Source organism: Oratosquilla oratoria, chromosome 22 (assembly GCF_046742065.1).
Source record: "Oratosquilla oratoria isolate Oo_2021 chromosome 22, ASM4674206v1, whole genome shotgun sequence".
Classification (NCBI taxonomy): Eukaryota; Metazoa; Arthropoda; class Malacostraca; order Stomatopoda; family Squillidae; genus Oratosquilla; species Oratosquilla oratoria.
This window is the reverse complement of record NC_134798.1, coordinates 52145853-52163742: the sequence shown is the minus strand read 5'-3', so window position 1 is coordinate 52163742 and position 17890 is coordinate 52145853. Positions and strand designations below refer to the sequence as shown.

At 44.3% G+C, this 17890-nt stretch overlaps 1 protein-coding gene across 3 annotated transcripts; it reads right to left on the bottom strand.

The window, feature by feature from the left end:
• Window positions 1-662: 662 nt before the first annotated feature.
• Window positions 663-7774, bottom strand: LOC143037593 (uncharacterized). 3 transcript variants are annotated; one of them, XM_076206057.1, is made up of 2 exons: window positions 7525-7571; window positions 663-3128 (listed from the first exon to the last, which is right to left on the bottom strand). In XM_076206057.1, the coding sequence occupies exon 2, from the start codon at window positions 3001-3003 to the stop codon at window positions 1723-1725; it is 1281 nt and encodes a 426-aa protein (XP_076062172.1). In that variant the 5' UTR covers window positions 3004-3128; window positions 7525-7571; the 3' UTR covers window positions 663-1722. The 3 variants fall into 3 exon arrangements, with proteins under 3 accessions (XP_076062172.1, XP_076062173.1, XP_076062170.1); XM_076206058.1 differs by lacking the exon at window positions 7525-7571 and adding an exon at window positions 4788-5269; XM_076206055.1 differs by lacking the exon at window positions 7525-7571 and adding an exon at window positions 7663-7774 and having other exon boundaries at window positions 664-3128.
• Between the last annotated feature and the right edge of the window lie 10116 nt (window positions 7775-17890).

The following is a 17890-nucleotide window of genomic DNA, read 5'->3' as shown; positions in this document are numbered from 1 at the left end:
TGTACATCTCATCACCTTACTTTACCCACATCTATCTTCAACTTCCTCTTTTCCCACACATTCCCAAACTACATCACTAAATTCTTTAACCCCTCTTCTGATCCTGCAACAAGCACAGTATCATCAGGAAACAACAACTGGCTTATCTCACATTTCCCTTAACCATTTCCAATCTCCGGCCTATACCCTTGCATTTGCCTAATGTACCATCTCATCCATGTATAAATTGAACAGCCACGGCAACATGACACATCCCTGGCTAAGTCCCACCTTTACCTCAAAACACTCGCTCTCTCCATTCCTAATTCTAACATAGGCTCTACTACTTTCCAGATTTTCATATATATGTATAAATACTTGCAATAGCCCAAGCTGGATCAATGCACAATTCAAATCTAAATATAATTGGAGAGCAAGGATAGACTTGCTTGGTACTGTACATGAATTTGAGGCTAGTTATAACTGAGGAGTAAGAGACAGGACCCAATGACCATTGCTCCTTTCCTATATACAATTAGGCAAATACACTGTGTTTTATATCATGGGTATGAATTAAAACAACAAGTGATAAGCTAAGTCTGGCCTGTAAGACATGTGTTTAGGCATTATAACAAAACAATATATATATTTTTTCTTATTCTGAAATTTCACAATACTAACAAATGACACTATAATCATTCATTAAACTATTTCATTTATTTCTTTTGTACAGATCAAGTGGCATTCCACTGTTTTTATAACATATCAGATATAAATTGAGTTGAACATATTTTAGATTTTCCATCCTATTAAATGTTCACTAAAACAATTCCACTGGTATATGTATGACTTTATTACAAGATCACTAAATTATAATAATTTCATACAGTATTTGTTCATACAGACCTGCATAGAAAGAACTTGGTAGTCAAACATACATTTTTAAATATGTCACATTCATTTCTGCCTCGAATGCCATAGGTCTGATTTTGAATCTAATGATTGTCTCCCCACACATATTAAGTCTTTATTCCGAAATGTGCAACACAATATAAACTAAAAAAGTTTCTCTCTTGCAAAAGTTATCATGTAATTCTTTAAAGCATCTCACTAGAAAGGATTCTTTCCCATGTTGATCATCATATACCATTTAACATTACTCCTTCATGAGAAAGCTTCATTGCACAGGTGGCCTTTCTCCAGTGTGGGTCATCATGTAATATTTGAGATCACCCTTTTGTGAGAAACCTACATTGCATAAGTCACACTGGAAAGGCTTCTCTCCAGAGTGGGTAAGCACATGACATTTGAGATGAATATTCTCCTAAGGCTTCTATCCTGTGCAGGTCATCACATGACATACAACTCTTTTGTGAGGAAGCTGCATCACCTAGGTTGCACTTGAAAGACTCCTCTCTAGTGTAGGTTATCATATGCCATGTGAGAGCACCCTTTCTTGAAAATCAAAATTGCATATGTTACACTTGAAAGGCTTCTCTCCAGTATGGGTCACCATATGCAACTTGAGATAACCTTTCTTGATAAAGCAGCATCACACAGTTCACATTGGAAAGGCTTCATTCATGTGTGGGTCATCACATGACATTTAAAATCACTTTGGAAAAGTCTACATAACACAGACCATATTAGAAAGGATTCTCTCCTGTGTAAATTACCATGTGACGTTTGAGAAAACACTTTCGTGAGAAAGCTGCATTACAAAGGTTACACGGGAAAGGTGTCTCACCCTGTGTGGGTCTTCTTATGCTGTGTGAGAGAACCCTTTCTAGAGAAAGCAGAATTGCACAGGTCACACTGGTATGGCTTCTCTCCTGAGTGGATTATCATATGATTTTTGAGACCATTCTTTTTTGAGAAAGCTGCATCACACAGGTCACACTTGAATGGCTTCTCTCCAGTGTGAGTCATCACATGATTTCTGAGATTAGTCTTTTGTGAGAAAGCTGCAGCACACAGTTCACATTGGAATGGTTTCTTTCCAGTGTGAGTTATCATGTGACGTTTGAGATAATTCTTTTGTGAGTAAGATGCATCACACAGGTCACAATGGAAAGGCTTCTCTCCAGTGTGCGTCATCATGTGACAGTCCAGGCCTCTCTTTCTTAAGAAAGCTGCATCGCACAGGCTACACTGAAAAGGTTTCTCTCCAGTGTGGGTCTTTATGTGATAGATGACTGATCCCTTTTGAGAGAAAGATGCATCACACAGACTACACTGGAATGGTTTCTCTCCTGTGTGAGTCACCATGTGATTTTTGAGATAACTCTTTCGAAAGAAAGCTGCATTGCAAAGGTTACACTGGAAAGGCTTCTCTCCTGTGTGGGTCATCATATGCTTTTTGAGACCATCCTTTCCAGAGAAAGCGGAACTGCACAGGTTACACTGGTGTGGCTTCTCTTCTGTGTGGCTTATCATATGACTTTTGAGATGATTCTTTTTTATGAAAGCTGCATCACACAGGTCACACTGGAAAGGCTTCTCTCCAGTGTGAGTCATCACATGATTTCTGAGACAACTCTTATTTGGGAAAGCTGCATCACACAGCTCACATTGGAATGGCTTCTCTCCAGTGTGAGTCATCATGTGACATTTGAGAGAATACTTTTCTATGAAAGATGCATCACACAGGTTACAAGGGAAAGGCCTCTCTCCAGTGTGGGTCATCATGTGACGGTTAAGGCTTGGCTTTCGTGAGAAAGCTGCTTCACACAGGTTACACTGAAAAGGTTTCTCTCCAGTGTGGGTCATTATGTGACAGTTGAGAGCTCCCTTTAATGAGAAAGCTGCACCACACAGCCCACACTGGAAAGGCTTCTCTCCAGTGTGAGTCAACATATGACGTGTGAGGACACCCTTTTCTGAGAAGGCTGCATCACACAGGTTACATTGGAATCGTTTCTCTATAGTCTGAGTCACTACATGACATTTGGAATGACTCTTACTTGAGAAGGCTGTATTGCACATGTCCTTTTGGAAAGCCTTTGCTACAGTATTGGTCATCATGTAATATTTAAGAGGTCTTGTGAGATAGCTGTGCCACAGGTGTCACACCGGATCCTCTTCGTTGTATGACAAATATGGAATTTCTGGATACCTCTTCCAAAGAAATGTTGATAGCTACCCTTATCCTGGAAAAAGAAAATGTAATTATATGATTGACATCTAACTCTGTGATTGTGTATTAATAAGATTGTGGATGTTTTGTACACAAACTTTCATATTCAAGTTCCTAGGTACTTAGACTCTTTGTACTTAAACAGACCTTTCGTACATGCCATCACCTAACATAGAATAGGTAGAAACACTAACAGATATGATGCTATGATATACTGCATTCTATTTTTTCATTAGAAATGCACTGATCCTTAGCCAATTGCTACATGCATATTTATGCCACCACAAACAGAATGATGCAAATTTTGCCCTAGCTTTCTCATCTGGTCATGGTATTTGTAAGTGGGGTATAGCTCAGCTGGCCACAGTAGTCATATTTTAACATAACTCCTTTACATTCCATGTTTGGGCTCACAGGACCTGAATCTAAATAGGACCTTCTCTTGGGAGGCATATTCAGTTCATCTCACTCATCTGACTCAAATAAGTGATGCAAGCCACATCATTTTAGATACACTGGTTAGTGGTGTTCCTGTGTTATTATTTTAGCAAAACATAATAAATAAAAATTATCTAAGCAATTGCTGAGGTATAATACATATTTTTTTCTTTTCATCATTATTAATCATCAATTGGGGGCATATGCTTGGGAGTACAGTGCTCGACAAAATTCGCGCCTGCTTAGGCCAGACCGGGCGCAAACTATGGCGAAAAAATGATGGTCATTTTGATGGTGAAACAAAGATGTCAGAACTCGCGCCTGCCTGTATGACGTCACTGCATCCAAGGACGATGCGACCAGGGAAGCTGGAGCGCGTTAGTTGCCTCAGGGCATTCGTGGAGGTAGGGTGTGTGTGGCGTTGTGCTCGTGAGGGGGCCAAGTTTTGTGTCGCATTTTTTTACCTTTTTTCCCTTTTCAGTGTAAATATGGCTCCGACCAACCATTTAAGCAATGAACAGATTGCACAGGTGCTGGTATTGAAAGATGCAGGCCATGGAACGAAAGAAATAAGTGACTTGATGAACATAAACCCTTCCACAGTGCGCAGGTGGATAAGGCGTCGACGCCAAGAAAACAGTGGTGCAGACCCAGTGCCTAGAAAACACACTGGCAGGCCTAGGAAAACTTCCCATAGGGCCATTAGTAGCCCTTCACCATAGGGCCATTAGTAGCCCTATGGGAAGTTTTCCTAGGCCTGCCAGTGTGTTTTCTAGGCACTGGGTCTGCACCACTGTTTTCTTGGCGTCGACGCCTTATCCACCTGCGCACTGTGGAAGGGTTTATGTTCATCAAGTCACTTATTTCTTTCGTTCCATGGCCTGCATCTTTCAATACCAGCACCTGTGCAATCTGTTCATTGCTTAAATGGTTGGTCGGAGCCATATTTACACTGAAAAGGGAAAAAAGGTAAAAAAATGCGACACAAAACTTGGCCCCCTCACGAGCACAACGCCACACACACCCTACCTCTACGAATGCCCTGAGGCAACTAACGCGCTCCAGCTTCCCTGGTCGCATCGTCCTTGGATGCAGTGACGTCATACAGGCAGGCGCGAGTTCTGACATCTTTGTTTCACCATCAAAATGACCATCATTATTTCGCCATAGTTTGCGCCCGGTCTGGCCTAAGCAGGCGCGAATTTTGTCGAGCACTGTACATTGCTTCACTCACATGCTTGTGCCATTCCCTATGGTCTCTCAGATCAGACTCCCAACCAGCCACCTTTTCCACTCCAAACATCTCTCAACAGGTTCAGTCATGGTGCCCCAGTCATGAATTTTGTGAGTATCCCCTTCATTGAGGGCAATCTTTTGTGGAGGAGCTGCCAATAGGAACAACATTAGGGAAATATGCCACATGCCCAGAGAGCTGGAGTTGATATTCACAAATCATGCAGTTAACTGGCCTAGACTGAGTCTCACAGTAGTCTCTGGGTTGATACCAAGTCATTCCAGTGATACACATTCTCCAAAGGCACTTATGGCCAAAGATATTGGACACCTCTTCAAGTCAGCATTCAAGCATTGCGTGTCCATGTCTAACTGCCATACAGCAAAACAAGGAGCACAAGTGACTTGAAGATTTGAATCTTAGTCACATTTCCTCTTCATCGTAAAAATTTCTGCAGATTTCTACTGTTACCTTTGTTTTTAATTTTTTAGAGGATACTCACACAAGTTAATTTAAACAGATATAGTACCAAAATCCTATGGATAAAGCTATCAAATAATAACTTCTGACACTCTTGAATTAAAAGTACATTACCCAACCAGCCTAAGTGAACCTGTCACCTATGTACAGTACATGGGATTGGGTAGGTTTCCCCTACCAAGCCCCTCAATCAATCACTACCAAAACAAGTTGGTGAGATTAGCTCATCAAGTTGTGGTCACCCAGTCAGAACACTCTCAAGTGAGTTACAATTTAATTTGTAACAAATTTGTACCGTGGGAATCTTACTCATAAATTAGAATGACAACACTGATACTATTTTTTGGTTAAAGTATGCTGAATGATGATGTATGTTGAACCTATATAGATAATATAAACTTTGTAATATTTAGTGAAGCAATGATTTTTTTTTTTTAGTATTCCAATAGATAACACAAAACGCAAGTAAATTAAACCCTCTATACATCGGATATGTAAAAGTCAGATATTGGATAAGTTGGGCTCTATATAGCCACCGGGTTATTCTTATCTAACTCGGACTGCAGTGATATATGCAGGCATCCGCTATAGTTTACCGCCAAACCAGCCACCCACACTGACACATGTTGCTCCTTGGTCAGTTTACGTTGTCACCTACCGATCAGATGCACAGTCATTTTGCCGATCCTCACATGTGTTATTCGCTACCCTATATGCACTTTGTGATGGCTTCCAAGGCTAGTGCTCTGCCTTCTACACCATCCAAAAAAAGGAGAGGTCTCAGCATGAGCGAGAAATTGAAGGTGATCGAGTTGTATGAAAATGGGACCAAGAGGGGGAACCTCATGACTCAATTCAACCTTATAATATCAACTCTCCATGATATTTTGCAACCCAAGGACCAAATAAAGGAAGTGGTAAAAAAAAAAATTGAAGGTGGGAAGGAACAGGAAGTGTTTTGCTCACAAAAACTTAAACGAGGCAGTTTACAAGTGGTATGTGCAGCAGCGCACAGAAGGGCTTCCTGTGAGAGGCTTGGACATTCAAAATCCCGCACAACACTTAGCAAACCACCTTGGGATCCAAGATTTTAAGTGTGGCGATGGCTGGCTGTGGTAGTTCAGGAGGCGCCATGACTTGGAGAATCGAGCAAACACAGGCGAGCTGTTGAGCACTGATAATAGTACTATGGACCCTTTTATTGAAAAATTGCACAAATTGATGGTGAAGGAGGAACTACATGAGTTTCAGGTGTACAACGCTGATGATATATTAAGCCTTTCTACTAAATACCATCCATGTTGGGCCTCAGTGCTCTTTTATTATTGGGTTTGCCATTAAATGATGGAATATGCTCAGTTTATCAGAATTATCTTTCCAGGACATTCCATTATTGATCTTAAATTTCTATTAAATTCGGCTTCTGCTAACTAGGGATCTGTTAAATCTGGCTTCTACTGTAGTATAAACTGAAAGGAGAATTGATCAATTCTGGGTGAATCAGGGGATTGAATATAATTTCAAGGAAAGTCTAGTAGTAATGAGCACATCTAGATGAGGTCAAATGGGGGAGGCCAGAGGGCTCACAAACAAGTCCTGAGTCCTGACCTACCCAAACTGGTAGTGATCTGGACATATTTCTATTTGCAAGAATATCATAATCAGTGCACATTGAATTCAGATGTTAGGCAGTGAACTTCTTAAATTCTTCATTTTCATACTGAGGAAGTTCAGATGGAGTATGCCTTCCAATCATAATATAAGCAAACAGGATTAACATTTTGGTAAATATAAAGAACTTTACCAGTACTTTTTTATATAGCTCCTGAAATTACTATTTATTTGCAGAATTATAAGAGCTACCTGGTGACATATGTAAGATTTGCAGTCGATAATAATGGTAAAAATTACAGCTGTCAGACATTACACAAAAGATGTTTAGCCACCTCAATTATTTAAAAATAGCTACCAATGTGAATGTTTCTATTAATTTAATATACTTATCTATGGGGTTCAAAACACTCAGAATGATAAGTCATAAGGGCTAGCTGATGATATATGTAAGAATAATAGAATTGGAGTTTTGAGACATAACCTAACCTTAAACGTAACTCTTTGAATTGGTAATTATAAAGATGAGTAAATTTTTAGAATGCACACCTACGCGATATAGCAATAGAAAAGTAATTTTGTAGATTATAAAACATCAACGTAATCTACGTTATTCTTGGCGGAAATAAATAAGAGAAAAAGTTACCGAAAGCTATAAACAAACAGCAGCTTTGACTACTTGAGGCGCCATCTTTGTTTTGGTAGAGGCGGAGGTAAAAGAAATTAAAGTATGATAAATTCGTCTATTCTAACCTAACCTAGCCTAAAATATGTTGAGCAATACCTGCAATTCAAGCGGTCATAAGTTCGTCGCTGTTGTTGTATCCGATCGCCGAATCTATCAAAATAAACATGGCGTTTAAAGGATGTGACGCAACTTCGTTTCTGCATAGTTTCAATGTTTTCTGATATTGATTTCCGCGAAGAAAAAGATCTATTACATTTATGTATTATAACTTACAAAATTAATATTTTATTTTATAATGCTATACTGCCTAGATGTGGGCTTCTAAAAAATACCTTTAGATTTTCGCCCGTCTCGATTATTTAAAAATCGTTACTGATATTACTATTAATTTTCGGTACTTATCTATGGGATTCAAAATATTCAGAATGATAACAGCCAGCCGTTGATATAGCTAAGAATTGCAGCTGTGATACTGGCATATGTCATCTGCTAACTCGTCGCGCAGTGGTTGGAGTTCCCGGCTGCCACTACGGCGGACCGGGTTCGAATCCCACCCAGGGCTGAAACAATTTCAGTATCGCTGCGTTGCGAGTCGTTACTCCAAATGGTGGGGGGTTATGTGTGTGTGTGCGTGTAAGGTCAGCATTACCCATAGATCGGGAATATATGAGCTCTGAGCTCTCTTACGGGAGGGAAATAGCTGTCGACCACGAGTCCAATACGTGATCCAAGACCATGGTGAATCACATCCAAACTGGGGTAGCTGCTTCAGACAGTGAGATAGCGAGTGGTTATGTTTCAGTGATCAGTGCCGAAGAGGTACAATCGCTACGTAGTTGAATTGTAGCCTTAGAGAAGACTGTTAAGGGCCTTATAGGGGAGAATCGAGTTCTTCGCTCGAAGGCCCAAAACACAGATGACAAACCGTGTTTGGAACCTGGATTGAAAACGGTGAAAAAAATATATATACGGAGAGATGGTAAAAAGCCCTCACCAGGCATGTTTGAGTGTAGAAAATCTTCTCAAGTTCTCGCGGGTCTACAAAAATAAATAAATAAATAAATAAATAAATAAATAAATAAATAAATAAATAAATAAATAAATAAATAAATAAATAAATAAATAAATAAATAAATAAATAAATAAATAAATAAATATAAATAAATAAATAAATAAATAAATAAATAAATAAATAAATAAATAAATAAATAAATATACAAGAGAAGAGGGGTAAGGCAGTTGATAGGTCACCTGCCCACAGGCAAGATTTTGGTTGTAGGGGATAGCCAGGTGAGATATTTAGATGGGGTCTTCTGCAAAAAAGATAGGAAGCATAGGACTCAGGTGTGTTACCCCCGGGGCGGCGATAAAAGTGATGTTAGAGAAAGGATTGAAGAATGTATAGTCGGGGAAGGTGTGAAACCCATTGTTTGTTGAGTGCTGGGGGAAATGACATATGTAAGTTAGGGAGTGAGTTGGAGGCATGTGACATTCCAAGGCTATTGCAATGAATTGCAGGCTGGCAAAACATTGCAAGGCCAATTGATGGGCATTTGTCGACAATAGGGGTCGCTTTTTACGGTAAGAATCATCTACATACAAGGGACGGGGTGCACTTGTCACCCTGTAGTGACGCAGCCACAGGCGGTCACACACTTCCCATAGTTGGCAAGAGGTGAATATGAGCTAGCCAATAAGGAGCCAGCAAATGGTTCTCGAGCGGCTAGCGACCTCTCTTGCCAACTACGCTGAGCCGCGAGCGACCCTTAAATAGGGCAGCGGCGGCCAGTCAGGGCAGAATAGTAGTAGCCACGGCAGCAGCAACAACATCTCGTCCAGTCTTGTAGCAGTCCCATCGAGCCTCGCCGTCATCAGCCGCCACCGCCTCTGACGTTAGGCTCACCGTCCAGCTACGACTGATCAGACCCACTAAGCAGTGGCTATTACTTGTGGTTGTTTTACCAAAGAGATTAGAATAAGAGACCAAAGTGAATTTCATTTTCCCTGGCTTGTTCGAACCAAACCACTACAAATTGGTGACCCCGGTGAAGGACAACCAGGATTATGGAAAACTCACAAGTGAAACTTCCCAGTTTCTCCCGTGACTTGGAGAGCTGGCTACTTCACACAGAAGCCTATTTAGCCACTCAAGGTGACGTTCCGGACCACCAAGCCTTCGGCGCGTACATCGCCGCTCTACCAACGGACGTCATCGCCCTTGTCCGTAACGCCGTCTCTTCTCCTCCGGAAGAAGGCAAGTGTGCCGCCCTCAAGACTGCCTTACGGAAGCTATGCGCCAGGCCTGACGACCAGCTCTACCGAGATATCCAGCAGAGCGAACTCGGCGACACCACCCCCTCACAGCTATACACCCGTATGGCCAACCTCAACACCCGGGCAAAGGTGTCATTGCCCAAGGAACTCCTCCGCTCCATTCACCTCTCCAAGATGCCGGACGCCCTCCACTTACACCTGGAAGCTCTAGCCGGCGATAAGGACGACGAACAATACTGCGAAATAGCAGATAGGTTGTTCCAGCGACATACCTCGGTACACAAACCAGTGCATAGTGTTCGTGCAAAGTGTAGTGACAACCCAGGTGTTACTGACCATAGTGCTGTGAGTGAAAACATTCCCATGTCATATAGTGCCAGTGACCAAAGTATGCAGCAGCTACGGCAGGAAGTCGCCGACATGAAGACCTTGCTCAACCAGTTACTAGCCGAGAAGGGAACCCCCCCTCAACCACCACCTAGCCCCGCTCCACGACAGGATACTGCCTCCTGTTGGTACCATACCCGCTTCGGAGCCAAGGCGCTCAGATGCACACAACCATGCAGCTGGTCGCGGGGAAACGCCAAACGCGGGGGTCGGTAAGCACTCCTACCCCCGCTAACCATACTCACACCCTCCTCTCAGTGCGTGATCGCCACTCTGGCCTATCTTTCCTGGTAGACACGGGCTCAGCCGTCAGCATCATACCCCCGACGGAAGAACCCAACCACGGTACACGGTGGCCATCCTACGACCTGCTTGCAGCCAACGGTACGCCCATTGCAACGTACGGCAGCCACCACAGCGTCCTGGACCTCCACGATGTCAAGTTCCCTTGGACATTCGTCATAGCAGCGGTCCAGCACCCCATTCTTGGCTACGACTTCCTCCAGCATTACAATATGGTAGTTAGCGCCAAGGATAACTGCTTGTACCACGGCACGACAAGCATACCGGGAACCACCACTAACGCCAAATCCCACCAGATATCGTCCCTCCAGTCCGCTGGCGATTATGTACGCATCCTGCAGGAGTTTCCCCAGCTAACATCGCCAGACAAGACCAACACCACCACCACCCCTCACAACATCATGCACCACATCCAGACATCTGGACCGCCAGTATACAGCAAGCCTCGACGACTTTCCCCAGAGAAGTTGGCCGCTGCCAAACAGGAGTTCCAAGAACTCCTAGACCAGGACATCATCCAACCATCGGAGAGTGCTTGGGCATCACCACTCCACATGGTTCCCAAGCCACCCCCACCGCCCAACCAATGGCGGGCTTGCGGTGACTACCGTCAACTTAACCGCATCACGAAGCCCGACCGCTACCCCATCCCTCACGCTCAAGACTTCCACTTCAAGCTTCACGGGAAGCAGGTCTTCTCCAAAATTGACCTGGTCAGGGCGTTTCATCAAATCCCTGTAGCGCCGGAAGACGTCCAGAAGACAGCCATAGCCACTCCGTTCGGCCTCTTTGAGTGGAAGATGATGGCCTTTGGCCTCCGGAATGCCGCCCAGACGTTCCAGAGATTCATAGACCATGCCCTCAGAGACTTCGACTTCATCACCGTTTACATCGACGACATCCTCGTAGCCTCCGATACCCACGGCCAACACCTCCGCCTCCTCTTCCGCCGCCTCCAAGATTATGGCCTCCGGGTACATCCGTCCAAGTGTCTCCTCGGAGTTTCATCTCTCGACTTCCTCGGACACCGCATCTCAACAGCAGGTCTGTATCCTCTCCCTCAGAAAGTAGACACAATCCAAGATTTCCCACAGCCAACAACCATCAAGATGCTCCGACGTTTCCTAGGAATCGTCAATTATTACCACAGATTCATCCCCAACGCAGCTGCAAAACTCGCTCCCTTGAACGACCTCACCAAGAACCATTCCAAGCGGTCGCTCAAACCTGTGAGATGGTCTTCCGAAGCGACCCAGGCATTCGGGCAAGCCAAGGCGGCAATCGCTGAAGCCGCCCGCTTGTCCTACCCAGTAGCTCACGCACCCACATTCCTTACCACTGATGCCTCCTCCACAGCAATTGGCGCCGTCCTCCAACAGAAGATCAACGGCCAGCTCCAGCCTATCGCCTTTTTCTCCAAACGTCTGGACCCTCCTCAAATTCGCTACAGCGCCTTTGACAGGGAACTGCTAGCCATAGTCTCGGCTGTCAAGCACTTCCTTTACTTCCTGGAAGGCCGGCCTTTCGTTATCCTTACAGACCACAAGCCACTCGCCCATGCCCTAGACAGAGTCTCCGACCATCACTCCCCAATAGTCTCCCGGCAGCTGTCCTTCCTCTCCCAATTTGATACTCGCATTGAATACATCAAGGGAGAGGATAACCAGGTAGCCGACGCCTTGTCTAGAATCACCTCCAGCATCCTCCCTAACCACAACATAGACTACGCACGCATCGCCGCATCTCAGAACAACGACGGTGAACTCCGCCTCCTACGTATGCACGACACCTCATCCCTACAGCTAAGACAGCTTCCCAACAACCACGTACCATTGTGGTGTGACATCTCCACAGGCAAACCCCGTCCGTACATCCCCGCCTGTCACCGTAAGGACGTCTTCTCCTCCTTCCATGACCACAGTCATCCGGGCATCCGCGCGACACAACGCCTCATCACGGATCGAGTCGTCTGGCCAGGCATCAACAAGGATGTCAGACAATGGACCCGGACCTGCCTCCCCTGCCAGACGGCCAAGGTTACGCGCCACGTCCACGCACCACTCCAGCGTTTTCCTGCACCAACGGCACGTTTCCAGTCAGTTCATGTGGACATTGTGGGCCCCCTTCCGCCTTCTCGCGGCATGCGTTACCTCCTTACGTGTATCGACAGATACACCAGGTGGCCAGAAGCGATCCCCCTTCCGGATATATCCGCCGAGACGACCGCCCGTGCTTTCCTCTCTGGATGGGTATCCAGATTCGGCGCACCTCACATCATTGTCACCGATAAGGGCCCCCAGTTCGAATCTGACCTATGGTCCAGCCTCCTCAAATTCCTTGGTACCAAACGTAACCGGACCACCGCTTACCACCCCCAAGCCAATGGACTCGTGGAACGGTTCCACCGCCAACTGAAGAAGTCGCTGAAGGCACAACCCTCATGCGACTGGGTCGACGCCCTTCCCCTGGTGCTTCTCACGATCCGCGTCACACCTAAGGTCGACAATGACATTTCCCCATCGCAGCTACTTTACGCTGAGAACCTTCGCCTCCCTGGGGAAATTGCCACGCCTGCCGTCGGCGATCCGGATCGTCACGCCCTCCTCCAACTCATCAAGGACACATTTGCCAACACCCGTCCAACACCCCCTCGTCCACCACAACCACAGCCGGAGCACCTTCCCCCGGCCCTGTCTACAAGTGACTACGTCTTCGTCAGGAAAGACTCCACACGAGCTCCTCTTCAGCGCCCATACGACGGCCCCTTCCGAGTCCTCAGCAGATCACCAAAGTACTTCGTGATCAACCGAGATGCCAAACCGGATAGCGTCTCCATCGACAGGCTCAAGCCGGCCCATCTCCCCATCAATCCCCCTACCAAACCTCCAGGGCCACTACAATATATCTTACAACATGGTCCTAACCCCATCCTCACCACCGAACCAAGTCATTCCTCACCCCCCGAAACACTCTCCCTTCCAAACCATCACTCCCCTCCTGCCCCTGACTCTTCACCATACACAGATCACACGCACACGACAGCGAACCCTTCTCCTTCTCCCACCCCGCAACCACATCCTTCTACAACTGTTCCCGGCACCCCGCAAGATCCTCCCCACCCTACGCCCCCACTCTACCATGCAATGCAACAATTCTCACCCAACCTTATGTCTCCACAGCTCCATACTCAACCGACCCCACCTCGCCAGGCATCTGACTTCGACCACACCACCCTGCATTCGAGCCCCCCTCCATCAAGGCCCTCCTCGCCAGACATGCCCCCTGATGGAATGACCACACGTTTTGGGCGAGTGATACGAAGGCCACACCGATTCAACCACGTCGCGCGCGTCGCTCCCTATCTCCCTCGACGCCCGCTCTCGAAGAGAGGGGGAGTGGTGTAGTGACGCAGCCACAGGCGGTCACACACTTCCCATAGTTGGCAAGAGGTGAATATGAGCTAGCCAATCAGGAGCCAGCAAATGGTTCTCGAGCGGCTAGCGACCTCTCTTGCCAACTACGCTGAGCCGCGAGCGACCCTTAAATAGGGCAGCGGCGGCCAGTCAGGGCAGAATAGTAGTAGCCACGGCAGCAGCAACAACATCTCGTCCAGTCTTGTAGCAGTCCCATCGAGCCTCGCCGTCATCAGCCGCCACCGCCTCTGACGTTAGGCTCACCGTCCAGCTACGACTGATCAGATCCACTAAGCAGTGGCTATTACTTGTGGTTGTTTTACCAAAGAGATTAGAATAAGAGACCAAAGTGAATTTCATTTTCCCTGGCTTGTTCGAACCAAACCACTACAACCCAAATGATTTAGGTTTGCAAGAGTTGGGGAGGAGTAGCACTTTTCGTTAAAAATACAATAACTTGTATTATCAACCATTCGATTAAAGAAGAGATTATAGGCAAGAATAAGAAACTTATTATTGGCGTCCTATATAGACTTCCTAACCTCAGCATTGAGCAGACTGATCCCTTGACTCATGAAATTCACCGGGCGTTACAGTACAAAAACGTTGTGATCATGGGGTATTTTAATTATACGAACATTGACTGGGAATTTTTAGTAGGAGATCAGGAAGCACAAAATTTGTTAGATGTGGTGCAGGATAATTTCCTAAAACTAATGATTACCGATCCTACGAGGGGAGAGAATACTCTGGACTTACTTTTAACTAATAATTAGCACCTAACGAGAAGCGTAAAAGAGGGAGATAATCTAGGCTCTAGTGATCATCAAGAAATAAGATTTAATAGTATGTGGGAAGAATTAAATAGTACGAATAATGTTCTATTACAGGACTTCAGGACAGCCAATTTTGATGAGATAAATAAAAAAGTATTTAAGACATTTGGTTACTTACGAGACCGACCCAGGGGGGCTGTGACGAGGTGAGATACACGGTCAGTCCGGACGTCATTAGCGCGGTCAGGTGTCGGGTCACTATCATAACGGAGCGACGTATCACTTACCTTGTCCGCGTTAGTTCTTGGCTCTTCTTCATGTTCTTCGTTTAATATGACACTCTGCTCTAGTTTTTCTTTCGTTCGTATCGCCACCTAATCCTATGCTAGCTAAGTACTATCTACATTTTTTTTTTCTATGTCGCGCCTCGATCACTCGAACCTTCACCCATAAACACACACATACGCACTAGAGCCGCACACCAGCCAATGCCCATACACCCTCCTTCTAGATGGTGACCTTTGACCCCATGCCGGGGTGCCAACTGTACACCTGTTCCCATGCTACATTCAAACCACAGTCACGGAGGGTAATATGTGTACCTTGGGTCAGGTCAGTTACAAGCGTGAGGTCAACAGCCGGGTCAGTAATTTGGATGAAATGTAGAGTAACCTAACAACTTTAATTCTAAATGCACAAAATAAATCTATTCCCCTCAAGTCAATATGGTTCTTTTAAGAAACAGACAATTTTATGGATGGGAATGACAGGTAATGGACATGGAAATGCCTAGTGTAGGCCTTATGGTCTCTTGCAGTCACCTTTATTCTTATGTTCTTGTGTTTTAGATGTTTACACATTGGAGCCTGCTCAGGTGACAGAGAGATAACTTGTGGTGTGCCACAAGGTTCAATTCTAGGACCACTTCTGTTCCTGGTCTATATTAATGACATGCCAGGTGCGGTGAACTGTTACTGCTATATGCACATGACTCCATACTAATTGTCTCAGGTTGGGAGCCAGTTGAAGCAGAGGAGGCCCTGAGTGTTGAACTGGTATCAGCCCAGGACTGGCTCATAGATAACAGGCTGTCTTTACACCTTGGTAAAACAGAAAGTATGATCTTCACATCAAAACCCAACCTCAGGAAACACCATGATGTACAGGTCAGATGTGGGGATAATGTCTTGGACTCAAAACAAGAGGTATAACTTATCTTGGAATACCCTTAGATCAGTCCCTCTCAGGGAATGCCTGAACGGATAAGATTGTATCCAAGTGTTCACATGGAGTCAAAATTTTGTACAGAAAATCCAGAAATTTTTATTTGGAAACATAGAAGCTTCTGGTCTCAGCCTTGTTACAGCATCACTTTGATTATGCTTGTAGCTCTTGGTACAGTAGTCTGAGCAAAAAAAAGTCTCGGCTACAGGTTGCATAAAATAAGATAATTAGATTCATGCTATATTTACCTCTATGTAGTCATATTGGTATATAAGAATTTAGCAGTGTAGGAATGTTACCTGTAAAATATCATGTCCAGCAGCTGAAACTAAACCATGTTTACAATGTTGTTCATAATTCTGCTCCTTCATATGTGAGCTGTAATTTTATATTATCTGCTGAGAACCGAACCCGGAACAGTCAAGGGTCTTTTATTGTAACTCGTGCAGGTTCCTTCACCAAAAACAGCTTTCATTTCACAGGTGTTCAACTAAGGAACTCACTACCTGTGTCCATTAAGCAGTCAAATAGCAAGGTTACTTTCAAGAAAAAAGTCAAGGGCTACTATATGTCTCACCTATGGACAAAGAACAGCTTTGATTTTATGTACTACTAGCCTAGTGAGGGATACCTCATTTCATGAGTAATACCATCCAAATCTGTGTGCACTCATAACTTTTCTGACCTCCCCTTTTTGTCCTTCAGAGGTTTAGTTTAGAATAACAATATTTGATGTTACAAATTGGTTTCCACTTTTGTTTTGCTAGTCATAGTATGGTATATGTCTCAGGTAGGGTCTGAGAACAGTTATGATCTGACCATAATACAAGCCTGGTGAATCAGGGCACCAGGCAACAAGGTAATTGGACTTTTCCCTCAATCTCCTTGTTGTTTTACTTATAAGAGTACTGGTCCCCTGTACCCTACTTCTGGTGCTTCAGGTTATAATGTACTACTTCCTAGTACTCATACTAATTGCCCACTCCATCCTGAGGTACAGGTAAAATTTAGAATTAATTAATAGGTGACCCTAGCTGCAATGTAGCATTCACTATAACATGTTGATACAGCTGTAGAATAATGTAGTATATCATTAATGGTACTACTCTGATATGGTACTCATACTGTTTTGTTACCTTTTAGCATTATTTTGTTGTTCCTTTGCACGATGCAATGTTCCTTATTGTGATGGTGCTCAAGTTTTGGTCTCAATATCCTACGTGTTTCGAACATTTTACTAATATTAGCAAAACTATAACAATGTTTATGTGTCATATGTGTACCGATTGGTATTACTCATGACTGTCTCTGGTCCCCTTAACCCCCTACGTACAGTATGTTGTCAGTGTAACTTAGTGTAGAAAAACAATCTAATGAGGACCACAATGGAAATAAGCTTAAATGCTTTTTTGTGTTATCCTCGGCAATTGCAATTATTATTTTGAATTATGTCTTCTTGTCATTATCTACTTCATGTATATTCTTTGCCAAATAAAATTATTATTATTATTATCATTATGTTATTTACCTTGACTTTAGCAAATCATTCGACAAGGTGCCCCACCAGAGACTACTAAATAAAATCAAAGCCCATGGCATAGGAGGTAAAGTGTTAGAATGGATTAGAGCTTGGATCAGTGACAGAAAACTGCAGGTCACCATGGTGTAAAATCCAAATGGGGGAGTGTTTCTAGTGGAGTTTCCAGGGCTCAGTTTTGGGTCTCTTATAGTTCATTGTGTACATAAATGACTTGGACAATGGTATTAGTAGTACAGTAATGTTAGTAAGTTTGCGGACGACACCAAAATAAGACACCTAATTAGGTCAGGAGATGATGCCAAGATTCTGCAGGATGATCTTAGCAAATTCTTCACAGTCAGTGAAATGGCAAATGGACTTCAATATCTCAAAGTGCAGTGTGTCAAATGTAGGGCTTCACAGCCCCA